Source organism: Saccopteryx bilineata, chromosome 6, assembly GCF_036850765.1.
Source record: "Saccopteryx bilineata isolate mSacBil1 chromosome 6, mSacBil1_pri_phased_curated, whole genome shotgun sequence".
NCBI lineage: Eukaryota > Metazoa > Chordata > Mammalia > Chiroptera > Emballonuridae > Saccopteryx > Saccopteryx bilineata.
In genome coordinates this window covers 199,774,254-199,796,341 of record NC_089495.1, presented here as the reverse complement: position 1 = coordinate 199,796,341, position 22,088 = coordinate 199,774,254, and the positions used below count along the sequence as shown (strand labels likewise).

General features: G+C 48.9%; 1 protein-coding gene across 1 annotated transcript; it reads left to right on the top strand.

Moving 5' to 3' along the window:
• Positions 1-1,995: 1,995 nt before the first annotated feature.
• ACTR5 (actin related protein 5) lies at positions 1,996-20,619 on the top strand. The gene is made up of 9 exons (XM_066236205.1): positions 1,996-2,409; positions 3,446-3,675; positions 5,583-5,752; positions 10,107-10,324; positions 10,826-11,008; positions 16,641-16,757; positions 17,438-17,577; positions 18,562-18,694; positions 19,767-20,619. Exons 1-9 carry the CDS (start codon positions 2,011-2,013, stop codon positions 20,007-20,009), a joined length of 1,833 nt encoding a protein of 610 aa, XP_066092302.1. The 5' UTR covers positions 1,996-2,010; the 3' UTR covers positions 20,010-20,619.
• The last annotated feature ends 1,469 nt before the right edge of the window (positions 20,620-22,088 follow it).

Sequence of the window (22,088 nt, the reverse complement as noted above, 5' to 3'; positions counted from 1 at the left end):
ATGAGCAATACCAATCCTGTCTTCATTTCAAATTTTACTATTTCGTTCATCATGTTGTTTTGAAAATCAGTTAACTCTGTTTTGTTGTTGTTTTTAAATGTCCAGCTTGGGACATTTCAGTGCTAATTTGGACTGGTTTTTTTTTTTCCTTTTTCTTTTTAAATCGTAAGTGTTGTAAATTGGTAAGGTTTTACAATCAGTCCAGCAATATCCATGCCCTGATCACGCTGCACAGTAAAGCGCATTCCAAGAATATGAACTAAGTCCTTCTGCCCACAGTGATTCTGTCAGCCCTTGTCCTAGGCATTCCTTTAACCACTGTGAGAAAGTGCACCCAAATGCTAAGGCGTACCAATAAGATTCTGAATAAACTTGACCAGAATATTTACAAAGGCTAGTGGAAATGGGAAATGGGGTAGAGGAGAGTGTGCCCAGTCTTTTTAGAGTTGAAATTTGGGGACTTGGTGTCCAAGGGGGAGGATGATCCTTTTCTCCCCTCTTTTTTCTCTGAAAAGGCTATACATTCACATGATTAAAAATGGAAAGTATCAAAAAACATACAGTGAAAAAAATCTCTCACACCTGACTGACCCCACCTCCTCCCCTCTTTATAGGTAAATACTTTTTATCTTGTCTATCTGCATGAAAATACAAGCAAAAGCATATGTATTTATCTCCCATCCTTTCTTAAAAGGAATTTTTTATACACTCTACTGCCTTCACTTATTTCTTTAAAAAATGTATCTTGGTGATTTTCCCACATTAGCATACATAGATATAGTTCTTAAAGTTCCGTTCACTTATATGTACTGGCCTCTGTGGTCTGCTGGTCCCTGCTCTCTTGGCTTAATGATGTATACCTTCAGATGTCTGAAATAATGGGTTGTGTTGGAAGGTAACACTTTCAATCTGCTTTTGTCACTAAGCTAGTTCCAAATCTGGCTTAGAAGTGTTTATAGAGATTTTTAAGAAAGTTTTGGGGTCTCAACCTCTTGTTAAGGATGTTTATTCACAGTCACTTTTTATAATTAACTTGCTTTTATCTCTCTTAGTTCAGTGTTCCAGAGCTGGGAGGGTGGAGTCAAGTGCAGCTCTAATTCTTGTTCTCCCTTTAGCTAGTGGAAACGGGAAATGTCAGGGAAATGGGGTAGGGGAGTCAATGCCCAATCTTTTTAGACCTAAAATTTGGGGGCTGGGTGTCCACATCACCTCCACTCCACCCCCACTGGCCAGAACTCATGATTACACCAAGCTAAATGACCACAAGGGGAAGTTATACCACTAAACGGAAGAAAGAGACTATACATATTTAGAAACAGTTGTCATTACTTTTCTTAGTGTTTGAGGTCTCCGGTTAGAAGGCAGTTTTGGGGAGTTAATAAACACAAAGCTATTTTAAGACTTTATGCTGTATTATAAGATAAAATATACATGCATAAAAATGCACAAATCATAAAGGGACAGCTTGATCAATCTTCACAAAGTGAACAGTCCTGTCCTGCGTAGCGAGTTCCACGGTCAAAAAATTTAACAGTAACCTGAAGTTTTAAGTTTTCATTCCTGACAGGCTCAAGGCGACAAAACCATATGGAGGCGGAGCTAAGGGCGGTTGAAGATGAGTTACCCAAAGTATAGGGCGTGGCTAGGCGAAAAGGCGGGGCCCATGGAGCTTAGCCCCCAGTTCCAGATGCCAAGAGAGGGCGGGACTTGATGGCGTTACGCACTGGGGCGGGTCTTACTGCTCAAGATCCCGCTAGAGCGAGTGGGCGTGGTCAGGATACATGCTGGACGAAGGACCTATCGGCTAGGATGGACGGGTCTTTAGCGATCGCGAAGGTGGCCTGGGCCACAAGGGCTGAATCAGGTGAGGAGGGTCGCGGGGTCGAGCGACAAGATAAGGTTTAGAATCTTCTTAGAACCTGATCTGCGCAGCGTTACGCACGGGGGCGGGGCTCCGTGCCGCTTGGCGGACGCTGCGTTGAGGGGCGGAGCCAGCGCGCGCGCTGCAAGATGGCGGCGCCCGGTACCGCTGCGCCGGCGGGCAATGTGTTCCCGTTCCGCGATGCCCGTGCCACGCCAGATCCAGTGCTGGAGTCTGGCCCAATGGCACACGGGCCACTGTCTGTGCCCCTGGTGCTGGACAACGGATCGTTCCAGATCCGTGCCGGATGGGCGTGCCCCGGGCCAGACGCTGGCCCGGAGCCGCGGCTCCAGTTCCGCGCAGTGTGCGCTCGCGGGCGTGGCGGAGCTCGCGGCGGGGCGGGTCCGCAGGTGGGCAACGCTCTGGGCAGCTTGGAGCCCCTGCGCTGGATGCTGCGCTCGCCCTTTGACCGCAACGTGCCGGTCAACCTGGAGCTGCAGGAGCTGCTCTTTGACTACAGCTTCCAGCACCTGGGTGTCTCCTCACAGGTGAAGGGCCGGAGGGGCGGGAGGTGGGTTGTGCTTGAGGCGAAGAAATGAGGTTGTGTCTCCGCTCACTCTGAGCTCGGAGAAGTAATAGTCACTCCAATAATGCTCATTGTTATTTAGTCATTCATTTAGACACTCGATCAAATACTAAGCTTCTAACGTGGTTAAACTCTGCGCTAGGCCCTTTTCTCTTGGAGCATACATGGGGCATATTGCTCGTTTGGTTATAAATTCATTTAGTAACTAATGTGGATTGAGCACTTACTCCGTGTCAGGCACATTTCTAGGTGTTTGTAATACATTCGTGAATGTAACACAAAATTTGTGCTCATGGAGCTAGTATAAGACGACATTCTAGTATAAAAAGACAGTAAGTAGAATTGAGGAATAGATTCTATGGCATGATAGAAGGAGAGGAGAGGGTTATATTTTCTCAATAAGATGGTAAGGGTACAACTCAGGGTACAGGTGATGTCAAGCAAGGACTTGAAGGAGGTGATTGAGGGAGCAAGCCATGTGTAAGAGGGGTGACCAGGGGACAATTTACAGACTAGGCTTTTACTGAGTGAAATGAGGAGCTATGGTGTTGAGCAGAGGGACATGACTTGTGTCCCAAGAGCATCACTGTGTAGCTGCTACAGGGAGAATGGGCTGGGTCATAGGGTAGAAACAAGGAGACCAGCTAGGATGCTGTTGCAATAATCCAGAGAGAGAATGGTGACTTAGATGAGGGAGGTAGTAGGAAAGGAGGGATGTGCTAAGAAGCCTTTGGATTCTGGAGATATTTTGAAGGTAGAGCCAACATGATTTGCTGATAGTTTGGAAGGGTCTTGACTTAACCTTAAATTTTCCCTGCGTCTGTATTTTCCAAAACAATTTCCAATAGAGAGGAGTGTTTTACAGTTGCTTTTGATCAGCATTTTGATTGAGGACCAAAAGCAAACTCAGCCCTTGCAATAAGGATTTTGATTTCTTTTATGCTTGAAGAAGAGTACTCTTGTAACACTCATATGTTTGCTCTTTTCTTTCAAAGTAGGGCTGTGTTGATCATCCTATAGTTTTGACAGAAGCGGTGTGCAATCCACTGTATTCACGGCAGATGATGTCTGAGCTTCTTTTTGAGTGCTACGGGGTTCCAAAGGTTGCCTACGGAATAGACAGCCTGTTCAGCTTCTACCACAATCAGCCAAAGAACTTGAATTCCAGTGGACTCATCATTTCATCTGGATACCAGTGTACTCATATTTTACCTATCTTAGAAGGGAGGTGAGTTGCTCTTACAGCATTTGCGTACTGTTTTGAGAAGCATTCAGGAAACGTTTATTGGGTGCCTACTTTAAAGGTAGAGTTGAAAGGGCAAGTACTGGACCATGAACTGGCCTCTGGGCTTACCTCTGGCCTCTCACTTTGTGACCATAGGTAAGTCACTTTACCTTCATCCTTTGTGACCTACTAGAGGGAGTTGGGGTGGATAGTCTTTGAGGTCCAAATCTGCAGTTCTAGAATTTTATAATTCTGATGTATGGTGAGATAGCTAACACAGTACCTGCAGGTGCTAGGGGATCAATAAAAATTTGGGCCATCTTTGTGTTCTGAAGTCATTTTCTTGTTAAGATTGTATTGTTTTTATTTAAAGCTCTTTAATTACCATCGTTTAGATCCTTTTCAGGTACAGTGCCTGGCACATAATAGGTACTTATTAAATATTTTGAGTTGAATAAAAGGTGAGGGTAATTTTTGTCATGTTTAAAATCTGTTCTCATTTTGAGGCCCTGGCCAGGTAGCTCAGTTGATTAGAGCATTGTCTCGGTACCCCAAGGTTGCAGGTTCAGTTCCTGGTGAGGGCACATTCAAGAATTAACTAATGAATGCATAAATAACTGGAACAACAAATTGATGTTTCTCTCTCTTTCTCCTTTACCCTCTCTCTCCCACCTTTCTCCCTAAAATCAATCCATTAATAAAATTAAAAAAACAATCCGTTATCATTTTATAGTTGGGCTTTTGTTGTCTGATAAGAGACTAAGCCAGCATCATGCTCTTCTGAGAAGATTCCTCATTGAGTGAAGAGGGTGTGTAAGCGGGGAAATAGCCCTGGCTTTAGAGTTGAATGCCTCGTTTGCAGCCCAGCTTAAGAAGAGATGCTTAACCTCCTTGCTTAGTTTCCTAACATGTACAGTTGGGAAAAACTGATTGCTCAGGGTTACCCTGAGACTAAAATGAGACAATGTAGATGTTAAACTTTGGAAACGGTAAAGCAGTCTGAACATTTAAATCAAGACAAATGCCATGGACTATATAGAGCCCTATAGTGGGAGTTTCTCTTGAAGAGAAAATTAGTTCTTAGACATTGCCAAACACTCTTGTACAGAGTTGTCTATATTATGTAAAACAGTATGCAGAACTTTTTTTTAAACATTATTTTTATTTTGTAGTGAGAGAAAATGATTTTACCTGAAGGCTGAGAAATAGATTGGAGTATATCTTGTCCTGTACTGGCATCTGCTGGTGAGATGTGCTATCGCAGCGACATTTCAATGTGCAGCAACTTCGTGATGCTCTGCTACTTTCTCACATTAAGGAAATCAAATTACTCTGGTTCTTTCCCTTCAGTTCATATGAAAGGGATCTGGTACTCTTATGAAATTACAGCAAGCCAGTATATGTGTTGTTACTTCATGTGTTTGTGTTGGCAAAACTGGACTGTCTAGGGAAGGGGTTCTCAATGTCTGGCCCACACTAGAGTTTCCTGGGAAGTTTGTTAAAATGCAGATTTCCAGACGACCCCAGAGCAAGTGAGTTCTGGGAATTGGTCCATTTAACATTTTCCCCAGCTAATTCGAGGATACGTGGTTCTAGGGCCACAGAGAACTACATGGCGAGTCACGTAAGGGTCTGAGTTCAGAGTACATGTTCTTCCCACTGAGTCTGGTTTCCTTCTGAAACCCTTGCCAGAAGTTGGATGCCTACATGTCTGCCTGGGGGTGCACTAGGAATTTTGCATCACTTAAGAGGTTGGACCAAGGGAACTTTAAAGTCTCTTTATGTTCTCCCAAGATGGTCTGTTTCTTCCTCCTTCATCTACATTAAATTATCCTTTCTCCCCAAAGGTGCTCCATATTCTCCTTCATGTTGCTAAAAATCAAGTGCTGTTTTCCATTTCTTCATTGTAGGTTAGACGCTAAGAATTGCAAACGCATCAATCTGGGAGGGAGCCAAGCAGCTGGCTACCTCCAGCGCCTCCTGCAGCTGAAGTATCCTGGCCACCTGGCAGCGATCACGCTCAGCCGCATGGAGGAAATCCTGCATGAGCACAGCTATGTCGCTGAGGATTACGTGGAAGGTAATGAAGAGGTCCTTCGCTTGCAGCCTTTGGATGTTGTCTACCTTTGCAGGTGTTCCTTAAATTGTTCCCAGGATGCCTCCTTTGCTTTTTTACTCGTTACCCTTACTCATTACCCTTCCCCTTTTGCTATTTACTTTCATAAACTGTTTAGTTAACTGTTAGCTTATACATGTAGGTTATTTGCAAAATTGTTTTGGCTATTCTAGTTCCTTTGCCTTTCTGTATAGATGTTAGGATCGGCTGGTTCATCCGTATCTATTGTACAAAAAAGTTCTGTTGGAATTTTGATTGACAGTACATTAAATCTGTAGATTGATATAAATCCAGATATAATATTAAATCTATCAGAGAATTGACATTTTTACTATGCCGAATCTCCCAGTTGATGAACGTGGTATGTCTTTCCATTTGTTGTGGTCTTTATTGATTTCTTTCATCAGCATTTTGTAGTTTTCAGTGTGTAGACCAGGGGTAGTCAACCTTTTTATACCTACCACCCACTTTTGTATCTCTGTTAGTAGTAAAATTTTCTAACCGCTCACTGGTTCTACAGTAATGGTGATTTATAAAGTAGGGAAGTAACATTACTTTATAAAATTTATAAAGCAGAGTTACAGCAAGTTAAAGCATACAATAATAATTACTTACCAAGTACTTTATGTCAGATTTTTGCTAAGTTTGGCAGAATAAATCTTTTTTTTTTATATATATTTTATTTATTGATTTTTAGAGAGAGGGGAGAGATAGAGAAGGGGGAGGAGCAGGAAGCATCAACTCCCATATGTGCCTTGACCAGGCAAGCCCAAGGTTTCAAACTGGCGACCTCAGTGTTCCAGGTCGACGGCTTTATCCCATTGCGCCACCACAGGTCAGGCCCAGAATAAATCTTTATAAAACAACTTACTATAGTTAAATCTATCTTTTTATTTATACTTTGGTTGCTCCGCTACTGCCCACCATGAAAGCTGGAACGCCCACTAGTGGGCGGTAGGGACCAGGTTGACTAGCACTGCTCTAGACCCTGTACATGTTTTATTAGGTTTATGCCTAAGTATTTATTTCTTTGCTTTTTTTTTTTTCAGTTTTCAGTTGCTCATTGCTAGTGAATATAAATGCAGTTAATTTTTCTGTGTTGACCTTGTATCCTATGATTTTGCTAAACTTAGTTCTAGGTCTTTGTAGATTTTTTGAGAATTTCTATATGGAGACATGTCCTCTGTGAATAGTTTTATTTCTTCCTCCCCCCCCCCCCCCCCCTTAGTTCTTTTTCTTGCTTTGTTTCACTGGTTAGGTCTTCCAGTGCAGTGTTGAATAGGAGTGGTGAGAGCGGGCATCCTCGTCTTGTTCCCAACTCCTTATCCTGGGGTGGTTGGGGGACCAGTTTAGTCTTTCGCTAGTAAGTACATGATGCTAGCTAGCTCTAGGCTTTTTGTAGATGCCCTTTATCAAGTTTAGGATGTTTCCTTCTGTTCCTAGTTCTGCTGAGCATTTTTACTATGAATGGGTTTTGAATTTTGTGAAATGCTTTTTGTGCATCAATTAATATGATCCTATGGTGTTTCTGCTTTGGACTGTTTGGTATAATGATTGCTTTTCAGATATGGAACTAGCCTTAATTTTAGGGGAATAAACCCACTTGTTTGTGTATAGATACATGTTTTATATGTTACTGGATCTGATTTGGTACTGTTTTGTGGAGTATTTGGTGTTCGTGAGATTGATAGGTAGTTTTTACTGCCTTTCTCTGGTTTTGGTGTCAGGGTGATGCTGACCTCATCAAATGAGAGCTGGAAAGTGTTCCTCTTCTTTCTAAAAGAGATTTATAAGTAATTGATATTATTTTCTTTAAACGTTTGGTAGAATTTGCCAGTGGAACCATTGAGCCTTGGGATTTCTTTTTCTGAAGGTTTTAAATATTAATTTAATTTCTTTAATACATAGGATTATTCATATAGTCTCATTAATTTGTTCTTTTTATTATTTTCTTGCTTCTACTTGCTTTAGGTTTATTTTGCTCTTTTTGTTTTAGTTTCTTAAGATACAAGCTTAGATTATTATGAGACCTTTGTTCTTTTTAATATGAGCAATGAGTTTCCCCCAGCACTGTTTTGTCTGTGTCTTATAGATTTTTATATATTATGTTTTCATTTTTTTGAGTTAAAATTTTTGTTTTTTATTCAGTGAGAGGAGGGGAGGCAGAGAGACAGACTCCCACATTCACCCCGACCAGGATCCACTTGACAAGCCCCCTACTAGGCAATGCTCTGCCCATCTGGGGCATTGCTCCATTGCTCAGCAACAGAGCTATTCTTACCACCTGAGGCAGAAGCCACAGAGCCATCCTCAGTGCCCAGGGACAACATGCTCCAAGCAAGCCATGACTGCAGGAGGAGAATAGGGGGGGGGAGGAGTGAGAGGGGGAGGGGTAGAGAAGCAGATGAGTGCTTCTCCTGTGTGCCCTGACTGGAAATCGAACCTGGGACATCCATATGCCAGGCTGATGCTCTACCACTGAGCAAACTAACCAGGGCCAAGTTCAAATATTTTCTAATTTCCCTTAAGACTTTGTTTTTGAGCCTTTGATTCTTTAGAAACGTGTGGTTTTATACTCAAATTTTTAGAAGTTTTTGTTATCTTTCTGTGACCCATTTTTCATTTAATAAGGTTAAAGAACTTTCTTTGATATCAGTTAAACTTGTGAAGGCTTGCTTTGTTGAATGTTGCATTTACATGTGAGGAGATAATATGTATTCTGCTGTTGGTGGTGGAGTATGCTGTGATGTCATTTAGGCTCTGTTGGTTGATAGTGTTATTCAGTTCTCCGCCCCTGTTCATTTTCCTTCTACTAGCGCTGTCGATTACTAGGAGAAGAGTGGTGATATCTCTAGGTATAATTGTGGATTTTCCTATTTCTCCTTTCTGTTTTGTCAGTGTTTGCTTTCAAGTATCTGAAGCTCTTTGGTTAGGTACCTATTTAGGATTCTTATGTCTTCTTGACAAATTCATGTTTTATCATTATAGAAGGCTCCTTTTTATCTGTGGCGATTTTCCTTGCTTTGAAGTCTGTCTGGATGTTAATACGGCCGCTCCACTTTCTTTTGATTAGTGCTTGCCAGATATGTCTTTCTTTCTTTCTTTCTTTTTTTTTGTATTTTTCTGAAGCTGGAAACGGGGATAGACAGTCAGACAGACTCCTGCATGCGCCTGACCGGGATCCACCTGGCACGCCCACCAGGGGGCGACGCTCCGTCCCTCCGGGGCGTCGCTCTGTTGCGACCAGAGCCACTCTGGCGCCTGGGGCAGAGGCCAAGGAGCCATCCCCAGTGCCCGGGCCATCCCTACTCCAATGGAGCCTCGCTGCAGGAGGGGAAGAGAGAGACAGAGAGGAAGGAGAGGGGGAGGGGTGGAGAAGCAGATGGGCGCTTCTCCTGTGTGCCCTGGTCGGGAATCGAACCCGGGACTTCTGCACGCCAGGCTGACGCTCTACCACTGAGCCAACCGGCCAGGGCTGTCTTTCTTTCCTTTTACTTTTACTGTTCCTAAGTCATTATATTCAAAGGGAATTTCTTCATAGTTGAGTCTTTATAAGACTTATTAATTGCTTGTCTTTTTTTTTAATTGGTACAGTAAGACGATTTTAGGTTGATTTAATTATTCATACATTTGGATTTAGGTTCACTATTTTATTGCCTGTTTTCTGTTGTTGCTTCTCCTTGTTCTTTTTTCCCTCTGCTGCCTTCTTTTGGGTTGTTAGAACATTAACAATTTTTCTTTGGTATTCCATTTTATCTGTTGTGGTTTTCAACCAGAGCTTTCTGTCGTTCTTTCGGTGGCTGCCCCCGAGATTACAGTGGACACACTTCACCCAGGCTGCTCCGGGCCGCTGCTCCACCACGCCGAGTGGAATGCAGAAATGTGCGCGTGCTCGAGGCTCCGTCCTCTTCCCGCCCGTGCGCTGGGTTTCTTCTGCGGTCACCCATATACGTCAGGAGCTCAGCAGACAGCACCCTGGTGTTTACTTTAAATTATCCAGCCTTTCAACCTCAAGGGGAGCTTAGTCTGTTACATTCAACCAGAGTTTTGTTATTTCGATTTCCCTTTCTTCATTCCCGGGGTTCCGGTTTTCCTTCTGGTGTTATTTCTGTCTGAAGGCCTTTATTTAGCAGTTATTGTAGAGCATTCTTTTGGCATCATGTCCGGGTTCAATGGCTGCATTTTGTTGATAGGGTGGTTCAGCAGTTGGTAGCGTGTGCTTCTTCATCCCGCCCGGACCTGGAACCCTGGTAGTTAGTGACTTCCTAATTTCTGTGCTAATAGCGTCGCTATTTCATAACGTTCACTTTCTCTACAGAATTGCAGAAATGGCGGTGCCCTGACTATTACGAGAACAATGTCCACAAGATGCAGCTCCCCTTCTCCAGCAAGCTCCTGGGCAGCACTCTGACGGCCGAGGAGAAGCAGGAAAGGCGGCAGCAGCAGCTGCGGCGGCTGCAGGAGCTCAACGCCCGTCGCCGGGAGGAGAAGCTGCAACTCGACCAGGAGCGGCTGGACCGGCTGCTGTACGTGCAGGTAACAGTTGTTCCCGGGCGGTCCCGGCCTTGCTCAGCAAGGTGGTCCCGGAAAGTGTTCCTCCTGTCTATTCTTCCTTGCCCATAAGATTCAATGACTTAAGTCGCCCTTGGGGTCAAGAAGGAGTCTAGGATCATCAGCACAGAGGATGGCTTAGCAGCAGGTAAAGCGCAGCACACGTGCTGCACGGTGCACACACCTGGCGCATGCAGCTCATGCGTTTCCACCACGTCAAACACACCGTGTGTCTGCTCTCCAGATCCAGAAGCGGAGCACAAGCAGCATCCCGCAGTCTCCCACGTGTCTGCTTGGAAGAGACCTTCCCTCCCTTCTCCCCAGAAGATGGTGATGTTTCTGACGCTCACCATCGATCGTGTTGCCTGGGGGCTCTGGGAGCCCTGTCCTGCTGTAGCTCTGCTCTGTTTGGCTTCTCAGCCATTCTCCTTCCTTCCTGTTCGTGACGCACTGGTGACTGAGGATGAACTGTGACCGCTCTTGTAGGAGCTTCTCGAGGACGGCCAGATGGATCAGTTCCACAAAGCTCTGGTGGAGCTGAACATGGACTCCCCGGAAGAGCTGCAGTCCTACATCCACAAGCTCAGCTCGGCCGTGGAGCAGGCTAAGCAGAAGATCCTGCAGTCGGAAGTGGCCCTCGAGGTGGACGTGGTGGACAGTAAGCCTGAGGTACTGAGTGCCCGCTCGGGGGAGGGCCTGTGGGAGCACAGGGAGAGCAGCCCTTCCTGAGGGCAGAAGCAGTGTCAGGGGAAGGCTGACGGAAAAGGGGCTGTGACCAGACTCCAGCGAGAGCGGTGTCGGAGTGATGTGCGCAGGGGAGTGGGCGGGGCAGTGAGAGCGCTGACCTGTAGTGGTTGGGGGGGGGGGGGTTCTGACCCTCGCTGTGTCATGCTGTGGGCTTCTGGCTCCCGGGGCGGGGCAGTGTGTGTATAGAGGAGGAGGGACATGCCCACACTGATCACGTGGTGCTGTCCTGAACCTGCTTCTCTGCTGGTTCTCTGGCAGTTAGCTATACTTGCCCCTTAACTGTCTCTGTTGCTTTATCAAGTGCACTGTGGCTCCCTCCTCTCCATCTTGGTGTTCTCTAAGGGGGGATTCGCAGTCTAGCTTATTGTTTTTTTGTTTTTAAGTCAAATTTCTTAGGCTCTAAAACCTGTACTTAGAAAGAAACAGTCCTGTAGAAAACTCTAGTTTGATGTTGCGTGTAGTGCAGGGCTTACTGGTGACTCCGGAGCTCTCTGGTTCGACACGAAGGTGGCGTTTGCAGTGACCTCTCATAGCTGAGGCTCATGCTCAGTGCTGCGCCCACCTGCGTTCTCTACCTCTCTCTGGTGGCTGTGGACGGCACAAGGACAGCCCCCAGTCACGAGCACACGTGTTTGATAGAGCAGCCTGAGTCCGGTGTCCTGGTGCAGCTTACTGCCTGGCCGAGGGCTCAGGTAGAGAAGTTCCTGCCATCCGACTCGCTCTCAGCGCCCGGGTCAGCTTTGGTAGAAACAGCGTGCATTTTCTAGTGTGCTGCTTCTCCCTGTTGTCAGGTCTGTGTTTCAGACGGACCGTGTTGTCTTTGCTGTTTATTCGTCTGCATTTGGTTTCTCTCGTGCTTCCCATGTCCCCAGGACACCAGCATCCTTACAGCAGAGACCTGCGCTAAGCCACCGGCCGGTGGGGAGTGCAGATTTAAACAGAGAGAGCTGGGCAACTATTTTTTCTTTTCCTTTGCTCATCTTCCTGCATCTGTTACATGCTGGATCCAACCATTCCTTCACCCATTCAGCAGATTCTTGTTAAGTTCCTACTTTGTTCTGAGATAGGAGGTACATATTCATTCTCTCTGGGCTTAGGGAGATTTTGAAATATCAGGCTTCAAAAGATTTCTCTATATACAATAAATCTGATTAATTGATCTGACCCCAGAGCTTTAATGGTAAGTATTTATTAATGGTGATTGTTAGTGACAGGAGCCCAGAACAGCAATCTTTCTGGGATAAATTTGACCCTGACACTGGCTAACTAGTTTCTACCTTTCAGAAAGTATTTGCAGTATTTTCTGACTACTCATTTAGAATGGAGAGGATAGCTTTATGTGGATAAAGTTCATACTGAAATGCTATCCAAGCAGTAATGGCTGATTGGATAATACAGCTAAATTTTTGTCTCGGTATTCTCCAAGGCCCACTTCTACAGACCAGCCGTTGCAGCCCTTGCTGTGCTGCGGGTGTCCCAGGGAGGATGCAGGGACGGAGTGGGCTCCGTCAGCACGCCCACTGTCCAGGTCACAGTGCACCAGCGTTGTGGCGAACACAGTGGGCCCAGTGCGGAAAGCCGGGGCCTGACCAGCCAGGACGAGAGCTGGCCTCCTCTGTGCCCGCGCTGCTCCGGGCGGCCGTGCTGCTGCTTTCTGATGTGCTTTGGCACACCGTCGTCCTGTTCAGTTCCAAAAGAACAGTGGTCTCTGTGTTTCTGAACAGCACACAGTGCACGCCCACCTGGCAAGCCCTGGGCGGGGAGAAGCCGGCACGGTAGAGAAACCGCTTCTCAGGATGCCCATGTCCTGCATCATTAGTGAGTTCCTCTCTGGGAAGCACGGATTGGGATAAGTAAGATATCTTTTTACCGTTTTCAGTGAAGCTAAGAAGTTATCTTCTTTTTAAAGTGACATGCTTTTGGTTATAGCTAGAGGAAAATGGGCGATGGTATTTTTGTTGTAGCAGAAGAACCCTTTGGAAACCCAGACCTTTTATAATCTCTATTCCAGGCAAATGGGAGGGTGTTTCCAAGTGTCCAGCACTCAGCTGGGTGTGGTGTGCCCGGGCCAGGGGTTAGGGCCCAGGGCCCAGGGCCTAGGCCGAGGGGTGGAGCAGTGATTAAGGTACAGTTCCTTCCCTCCTTGCCTCCAGACATAGGGCTGTAGAACCACACCTAGTGGGCTGTGGTGAAGCTTGTCGGGTGTGGGAGGTGTGTGGGGACACAGGTGGAGTCTTAAGAAAGGATTGGGAGAGTTAAGCTGGGCCTCGAGGTGGTTTGGTTTCAGTAAACGGCCAGTGAGGAGGGAAGGACCCTTTAGAGGCAAGAGCCGCCTGGGCAGGGAGCACGGCCCGCCCGGCACAGGGAGTGTGGGAGGTGGAGTGAGGAGGGAAGGACCCTTTAGAGGCAAGAGCCGCCTGGGCAGGGAGCAGGGAGCACGGCCCTGCCCGGCACAGAGTGTGGGGGGTGGAGTGAGGAGGGAAGGACCCTTTAGAGGCAAGAGCCGCCTAGGCAGGGAGCACGGCCCGCCCGGCACAGGGAGTGTGGGAGGTGGAGTGAGGAGGGAAGGACCCTTTAGAGGCAAGAGCCACCTGGGCAGGGAGCAGGGAGCACGACCCGCCCGGCACAGAGTGTGGGGGGTGGAGTGAGGAGGGAAGGACCCTTTAGAGGCAAGAGCCGCCTGGGCAGGGAGCAGGGAGCACGGCCCGCCCGGCACAGGAGGTGTGGGGGGTGGAGTGAGGAGGGAGACGGGCCAGGCTGTCACGCCCTTTGTCAGTCAGCTGAGAGCACTCCTCATACAGACTGAGCCTTCAGCGAATGTTGAGCAAGGGAGTCCTCTGATGTGATTCTGGTTTAGGAAAATGACAGTGGCGGCAGTTAGGGTGATGGGTTTAGGGAGAGGCAAGGCTGGCTGTGGGCAGAGAGGATAAAATGTGTTTCCTTGACCTGAACTTTCTTGGTAGAGGGTGGAGGAGGAGACACTTCAAACATAGGATCTCAAGATCTTGTGCCAGTTAGGGGCCGAGGAGATAGGAGTGGCGATGACTGGTGATAACAACATGTGACATGTACCAGACCCGGTGCTGAGCACTTCTGTGGTTGTCACCTTGATTAATTTTCACACTCCAGTACGTGCTGTCCTCCCTCCCATTCTGTGAAGGAGGAGAGGGAAGGGACGTGCCGAGGTTGCCCGGCCAGAAGTGCGTCCAGGGTCAGACCCGGCGGCCCAGCCCAGGCTCACCGAGCTCATGCTGCCCGAGGTTGCCCAGCCAGAAGTGGTGCGCCCAGGGTCAGACCCGGCGGCCCAGCCCAGGCTCACCGAGCTCACGCTGCCCGAGGTTGCCCGGCCAGAAGTGCGTCCAGGGTCAGCCCGGAGGCCCAGCCCCAGGCTCACCGAGCTCACGCTGCCCGAGGTTGCCCGGCCAGAAGTGGTGCGTCCAGGGTCAGACCCAGCGGCCCAGTCCCAGGCTCACTGAGCTCACGCTGCCCGAGGTTGCCCGGCCAGAAGTGCGTCCAGGGTCAGCCCGGAGGCCCAGCCCCAGGCTCACCGAGCTCACGCTGCCCGAGGTTGCCCGGCCAGAAGTGCGTCCAGGGTCAGCCCGGAGGCCCAGCCCCAGGCTCACTGAGCTCACGCTGAGGCTGCACTGAAAGGCAGGGGTTGAAACGGATGGCCCTCAGCCAGTCTTAGGAAGAGAATGAGCTGGGTTTTGAGGATCTTATTTCTTAAGTCTATGGGACATCATGATTTATAGAATTTTAGCTTAAATCAGAGCAAAACTTCAGAGATAAGAAGTTCTATTTTAGGCCACTTACTAGTGTAATGTGATCTTGGGCAAGTTATTAACCCTCCTGAGCCTCAGTTTCCTCACCCATAGAGAGTGTAGTGCTATCTGCAGTGAGGACTGTGCAAGTAGCAGGTGTCCCTGCTCCTGACTCGACTCGGTGAGGTGGAGATGCTCACCCCTCCTCCACCAAGAATGAAAGCCTAAATTCTTGCCTCCTAGTCTACCTTTTTTCCTCCTTAAATTACCTCTTTCTAAACCGGTCCCTCTCATCCTGTTCCCCAGTCTCAGATGAAATAGTCCCTGTCCTTTCCAGGGTTTACCCTCCCCTTAAATGTGCTAGCATCATGTACAGTGATAGGATTGAGGATACATCGTCACCCATCTGTGAGCCTCACGTGCCACATGACCTTTGGGTGGGGGGCGGTGTTGGAGGAGTGTTGAAGGACATTGCCTCATCTAAGAGTGAGTTTGAGTGCTAGTTTACATCTGTAGTATATATAGAAGGGGACGAAGGAAATATATTGGGGTGTTCGGAATTATGTTGGTAATTCTAGACATGGAGAGTAAGAAGTGAGTGAGAGGACACATACATGCTCGACGTAGGACTCTCAGGCTTGCTTGGCTGGTGGTATTGAGTCTGCTTGAACCCTTCTGAGACACCACCTTATAAACAGCTGTTACTGTTAGAGTATTCTTTCATGGAATGCAACAGAATATTTCTTCCTGTAACATTTCCCTTTTGAGCTCAGAAGGTAAAATTCATCTCCGCATGTCACGTGGCAGCGCCTCTGATGGCCGAAGATGTCATCCAGATCTACCCTCCACTCCCACCTGATTTCTTTTGTGCAGATCAGAATTGAAATGAGTTCTAAACCCTCTGTCTGGAATGGCACCAGCAGGTCAGGCCCCACTCAGGTTCCTTGTCATTGAAGAGGAAGCCTGTTCTGCCACCTTGGGGCTTGCAGCCACATCACAGCAGGTGTTAGCTCATTGTTAAGCCCGTTAGTATCGGCATGGATTTATTCATTATGAAGAGATTATTTAATTTTGCTGGCACTTTGTAAGATACCAGCTCTCACACGTGTCCCCATAGTTGTGTGTGTAGCCGTGACCACTGCAGGTAGGGAGCCCCCAGTGCCCCAGGCATGGGTGGGGCCCCGTCAGAAGTCTTCAGAGAGAACGTGGTGTTGAGTCTTGTATGAGTAGGAAAGGTAGGGGACAAAGCAAAAGCTCATTCCTGACTTTCGGTCTTTTAATCCTTGTGCTCATATGTGTTCTTTTGTTTTTTAATTAGAAGTTTTTTCATAGTTTTTGTGAGTGTTTAGGGCAAGGGTAGTCAGCCTTTTTATACCTACCGCCCACTTCTGTATCTCTGTTAGTAGTAACATTTTCTAACCGCCCACCGGTTCCACAGTAATGGTGATTTATAAAGTAGGGAAGTAACTTTACTTTTTAAAATTTATAAAGCAGAGTTACAGCATATAATAATAATTACTTACCAAGTACTTTATGTTGGATTTTCGCTGTTTGGAAGAATCTTTATAAAACAACTTACTATAGTTAAATCTATCTTTTTATTTATACTTTGGTTGTTCCGCTACCGCCCACCATGAAAGCTGGAACACCCACTAGTGGGCAGTAGGGACCAGGTTGACCACCACTGGTTTAGGGCATTGAGGGATTCCAGTTCTCCTTTGTGACTGTGAACTAATAAAACCAAGGCTTGCTGAAGTCCCAGGGTCCGTTCGCTGTGTTTGTTCTGTGCACAGACCCCTGACCCGGAGCCGCTGGAGCCGGCTCTGGAGGACGTGGAGAGCATCAACGACTTCGAGCCCTTGTTTTCAGAGGAGACGCCGGAAGTGGAGAAGCCGGTCGCCGCTGTCCAGGTTTGGACCCCTGCAGCCTAGATCGGGCTCGTGCTTGGGATCTGTGGCATAAATGACCAGGCTAGTTGAGTCTGCTGCTTTAGGGATATTTTTTTAAAAATCCCAGGAATATTTTCTGGAAAGGTGGGTGCTGATACCTCAAACATCCAAAGTCAGGGTTTTCCCCCTGGTTATCGATTGGGGTTCCAGCACCAAGATCCATGACTGTGAGTAATAGTCTATCCAATGGAAACATCTGGGCAAGTAGTTGGAGACTTCAGATGTGAGGACTGGCTTTAGTGATTTAATTCAAATTTAAGGCCATGGTGTTACTCCTTGTCCTCCTTTGGGTGTATTCCTGTGTCACTACAGTGGCTGCCAGGGAGGCCGGCCTGAGTCTGAGACACACACTCTGGGAGAAGCTTTCTCTGCTGTGCGGGGCCCGGGTGGGAGACCTGGTCTTCTGGTCTTCCTGCTGCCCCTCTTCCTGGAGTCTCTGTCCCTGCTCTTGGGGGCCCGTTCCGTGACGCCAGTTTGTAGGTGGGGAAAAGGTAGAGAGCTGAATTACCAAACCAGGAGAGGGTTACTCGGGCATGAACAGAGCACAGGCTAAAGGCATCAGCAGTGTGGTCTGGGGAAACTGGCAGCTGGGTGTTTGTCGTGTGGCCTAAAAATCTCTTCTAAACCTTGGGTTTTTAAAGCCCGTGTTTAACTTGGCAGCATATCATCAGCTGTTTGTTGGGACAGAAAGGATTCGAGCTCCAGAAATTATCTTCCAGCCGTCGCTCCTAGGCGAAGAGCAGGCTGGGGTAGCAGAGACTCTTCAGTACATTCTGGACAGGTGAGCCCGAGACGACTCGGCTGAGGCCAGGTGTGCTGGTCGGGCACTGGGAGTCTTCCACTGTCTCCTTAATGTGCTGTGCTCGGATAGTGTTCTTGATCTCGGCCCAGGCCTGGCTTGTAGCTGGGGCTCCGTGATCCTTTCTGAACACAGAAATGCTCAGAAAAGAATTGTCTTGGTTTGAGGAGTTTTAAGAATTTCTTTCAAGTTTGAGCTTTTTGATAGTGTATATGCATTGGCGGTCCTGTAAACCTTCACATTATTGAAGACTAGTGGTTATAAATCACTCTAGAAATGGGCAGGACGTGTAAGGGTTTTCCCCGTTGTAGACATGTATTTAGGAGCTGCATTTCTCCAAGAGCATGCTTGCCCCCCTTTAGACAGGCGTTTCCCTGCAGTGGGAGCTTTCATAATCCAGTGGGACAAGTGAGGACCGTGACTTCTAGTACGGTGGCGGCGTTGGTTAAACAGGATGGAAGCTGACACCCAGCAAGGAGGAAAAGCGATCGCAGCTGCTCTGAGTGGCTGTCAGCTTTGTCTAACGACGGGGGAAAGTGGCCAGCCAGTCAAGATAAAGCCGTTATTTGGAGGGCGGGGAAGCAGAGATAGACGGACCCTCAGAAGGGAGGCAGGACTTCTTGGGGTGATGGAAATGTCTATCTAGAGGGTGGTGATGGGGGTTACGGGGGTATATAAATATGCCCAGCCTTCATCAGAATGTGTGTAAATCAAACTGCAATAAAATCATTTAAAAAAAGTGTAAAAGGCACAAAACTTATAATTATGCTAAGGGAATGAATTGACCATTCAAAGTAAGGTTTTGACTAGACCTTTGGCATTCTGTAAAGACACACATGAAAACTGGAAGTTTTTCAAAAACTGTGCAGATGTTTTCTCTTTTGTACTGAGAGCTGCATTTCCTCGTGTGCACTCCCCCTGCCCTCCCAGGCAGAGGGCCGAGCCAGCAGCGTGTTCCTTTCCCAGGTACCCAGAGGACGTGCAGCAGGCGCTGGTGCGCAACGTCTTCCTCACGGGCGGGAACACGATGTACCCCGGGCTGCAGGGCAGAGTCGAGAAGGAGCTGTTGGCGATGCGACCCTTTCAGTCGTCCTTTCAGGTACTGCTTGTTCATGTCACCAGCTGTTGGGGAAGGGCATCGGTTATTTGTTTTCTGATCGCAGAAGCAATAGGGAGGTGTGGATGAGAAAAATGACTTTATCGTTTCATCATCCAGAGATACCCACCGTTCAACTTTTCGTGGCTTTCCTTCCGGTCTTTAATCTATGTTTAATTTTCAAAGCAGAATATCAATCACATTTTCTATATTTCTTTTTTTAAATTGAAAGAGGGAGACATGCAGATAACAAAATGCGAGGATGCAGAAGAGCGTGCGTGGAGAATACGGCAGCCTGCCCCTCACTCTGATAACCAGGAGCGGGAGCTGGGCACGGGCAGCATCGCCCCTCTGTCCTCATTTCCCTTGAGGCTCATTGGGCACCGTGGCCAGAGCGCCTCCCGTCAGCCTCTGCTCCCCTCTGATAACCAGAAGCGGGAGCTGGGCACGGGCAGCATCGCCCCTCTGTCCTCATTTCCCTTGAGGCTCATTGGGCACCGTGGCCAGAGCGCCTCCCGTCAGCCTCTGCTCCTCACTCTGATAACCAGGAGCGGGAGCTGGGCACGGGCAGCATCGCCCCTCTGTGCTCATTTCCCTTGAGGCTCACTGGGTACCACGGCCAGAGCGCCTCCTGTCAGCCTCTGCTCCCTTCTGCTTGCAGAGCAGGGACTGGGGCCAGGCCAGCCTTTCCGCCAGGTTGAGTGCCAGCTCTGCTTCCCTCCATCTGACATGTCCAGCTTGTGGTCGACATCACTGGAGCAGGAGGAGGGACAGTTGGTCCCTCCCTGACCCAGGCTGGTGGGTCCTGTGTTTGTAAGATGGCTGACGACGGCTTGCTCGTGAGGTCGAGTCTGCTGGATGGCGTTCTTGTGTCTGTCTTGAGTTGGGGGCATTTCAGCTCAGCACTGTTGGAAGGCGCAGAGATAGGCAGCCCTGCACTGTCTCAGGATTCACGGGGGCCCTGCTGTGTGTACCTCTGGGTGTGAGTGGCAGGGCTGGAGCCGGGCCTGCTGGGCAGTCGCTCCTGGGTCCTGCTGGGAGCCGGCCTCTGGTGAACGCCGTCTTTGTGTTCCAGGTTCACACTGCCTCAAACCCCGTGCTGGACGCCTGGCACGGAGCCCGGGACTGGGCCTTGGACCACCTGGATGATGATCGCGTCTGGATCACCAGGAAGGAGTATGAAGAGAAGGGAGGAGAGTACCTCAAGGAGCACTGTGCTTCCAACATCTACGTCCCCATCCACCTGCCGAAGCAGGCTTCCCGCTCCTCTGACGCCCAGACCTCGGGCAGGGGCTCGGCGGCCAGCGAGCAGGTGTAGCGGGCCTCTCGGAGCTCGGGCCACGTCGGCCAGCGGGGCCGGACAGTGACTGTGCCGCGTGTCCTGGCCCGAGTCTGCTGGTAACATTGGGCTGCAGGATGGCTTTCCCCTGGGCGAAAGCTAAAAGGACACTGGGAGCTGCCCTTCGAAACTTACCCTCAAAGGGGGCTTCTGCAGCCAAGAAACCCAGTGACCTTCCAGTGTCTTCGCTGAATCAGCGTGAGCTTGACACCTGCTTCCGCCGGCGCTAATGAAGACGGAGGGGAGGACAGGAACACCCTTGCTTCTTACTGCATTCTGAAGCCCCCCCCCTTTTTTATTTGTTTAATATTTATATTGTCACTGTGGATATATTTCTTCATTTGTTCAGGAACTGTGTGAGTGCCCAGCAGGTGGAGTCTCTCCCATACATATAGAAAGGGAGTGTTTGTGTAATAACAGTCACCCACAAAACCTCAGGAGTTCCCCAGTATTATTACTTCCTCTTACAAATGAGGAAGAAGGGCCAGAGAGGGTAATCAGGCCGTACCTGTGTGCCGCCCACTTCTGAGTGGGCGGAAATGGGCCTTGGTCCTACTTCTCGTCAGATCGTCTTTGCTGGAAACTTTTCCCCTAAAAGAGCCTGCCTGCGAATTTGAAAATTTTTGTCCCATTGTGCCTGTTGGCTGCTTAACGTTTTCTGTCTTTCTGGTGGAAGAAATGGACTGGAAGGTCACTCCTGTCGCCTTTTCGGTTTTGTCACGGCCTTTTCCCTGCACCTTTGCCGCTTCATCCTAAGTGGACAGATGACCCCTCTCTTACAGAGATTGCTCCGTGAGAATTTTAATTCTCAAACACCCAGTAACTGAGCCCAGAAGGCCCCTGGGGTGCTGGGACCTGTCGCGGGGCCCAGACATTCCCGTCCCATGGCACTTCTAGCCTCTCATGAGGCTGCCTCACCGCCCGTTTACCCAGACCTCCAGCTCTGGGGCTTGGAAAGGGGAGGCCAGCAGGGGGCGGTGGTGATCGCTGAGAAGGGAGGAGACTCTGGCCGACCCAGGATCTCCCAAAGCGTTGTCAGTGAGCCACAGGCCATCCATGGTTGGGCCACAGACGGAGGGGACGGTGAGAGCATGGGCTACTATGAAGAGCAGAGCGAAGAAGGCAGGAGCCTCTCCATGTGAGACGTCATCCACCATGTTTCCAGGAGGAGCCCCGGTAGCTGCTCTTCGGCCTGGGAGCCCTTTCCCCATAGTCAACAGTGTAAACAGCCTGACCCGCAGTGGGGAGGTCAAGACGGCCATGCAGGTCAAACCCTGATGGGTGGGCAGGTAAGCCAGGGCACATCATAGTCAAGTAAGTGTTAGGTTTGCCCTGCTCAGGGTTCGTGTAGGCTCGGAACTGAGGGTCGGGGCTGTGGTGAGTGGCAGGCCAAGGGGTGAGCCTTGAGCTCTCTGGTTTCATCTTGAACCCCTCACGTGAAGCATGCCATGACCTCTCATGTCCTTAGCATGTGCAGTTCTCCATAGGGAATCTACTCATCCTGCCCAGCACACACGGCAGGAACTTGCTGCCCTTGGGTTCCCTGGCCCCTCACAAGCCATGAGCAGAGTACTCACAATATTGGGAGCTTTAGCTCTGCCCCAGAGGGGTCTCTTTATTTAATTTAGTGAGAGGAGGGGATGCAGGGAGGCAGAGACAGACTCTTGCATGTGCCTGGACTGGGATCCATCTGGTAAGTCCGCCAGGGGGCAATGCTTTGCCCATTTGGGGCTGTTGCTCTGTTGCAACTGAAGCCATTTTAGCACCTGAGGTGAAGGCCAGGGAGCTGTCCTCAGCGCCTGGGGCCAACTTGCTCTAATCGAGCCATGGCTATAGGAGGGGAGGGGAAGAGAAAGAGAGAGATGCGAGATGGGGCGGGGTGGAGTAGCAAATGGGTGCTTCTCCTGTGTGCCCTGGCCAGGAATCGAACCCAGTGCTTCCACATGGTGAGCCGACGTTCTGCCACTGAGCCAACCGGCCAGGGCTAGAGAGGTTTCTGAACTGGAAAGCCTTCCCCAGGAGCAGGATATGTGTTTCACTCGGCTCAGAGTTTCCACC

Coding starts and splice junctions, on each gene's coding strand:
- ACTR5 (XM_066236205.1), top strand. CDS start 2,011: ATGGCGGCGCCCGGTACCGCTGCGCCGGCGGGCAATGTGTTCCCGTTC. Junction 2,410..3,445: donor ACCTGGGTGTCTCCTCACAG/GTGAAGGGCCGG, acceptor CTTTCAAAGTAG/GGCTGTGTTGATCATCCTAT. Junction 3,676..5,582: donor TTACCTATCTTAGAAGGGAG/GTGAGTTGCTCT, acceptor TCTTCATTGTAG/GTTAGACGCTAAGAATTGCA.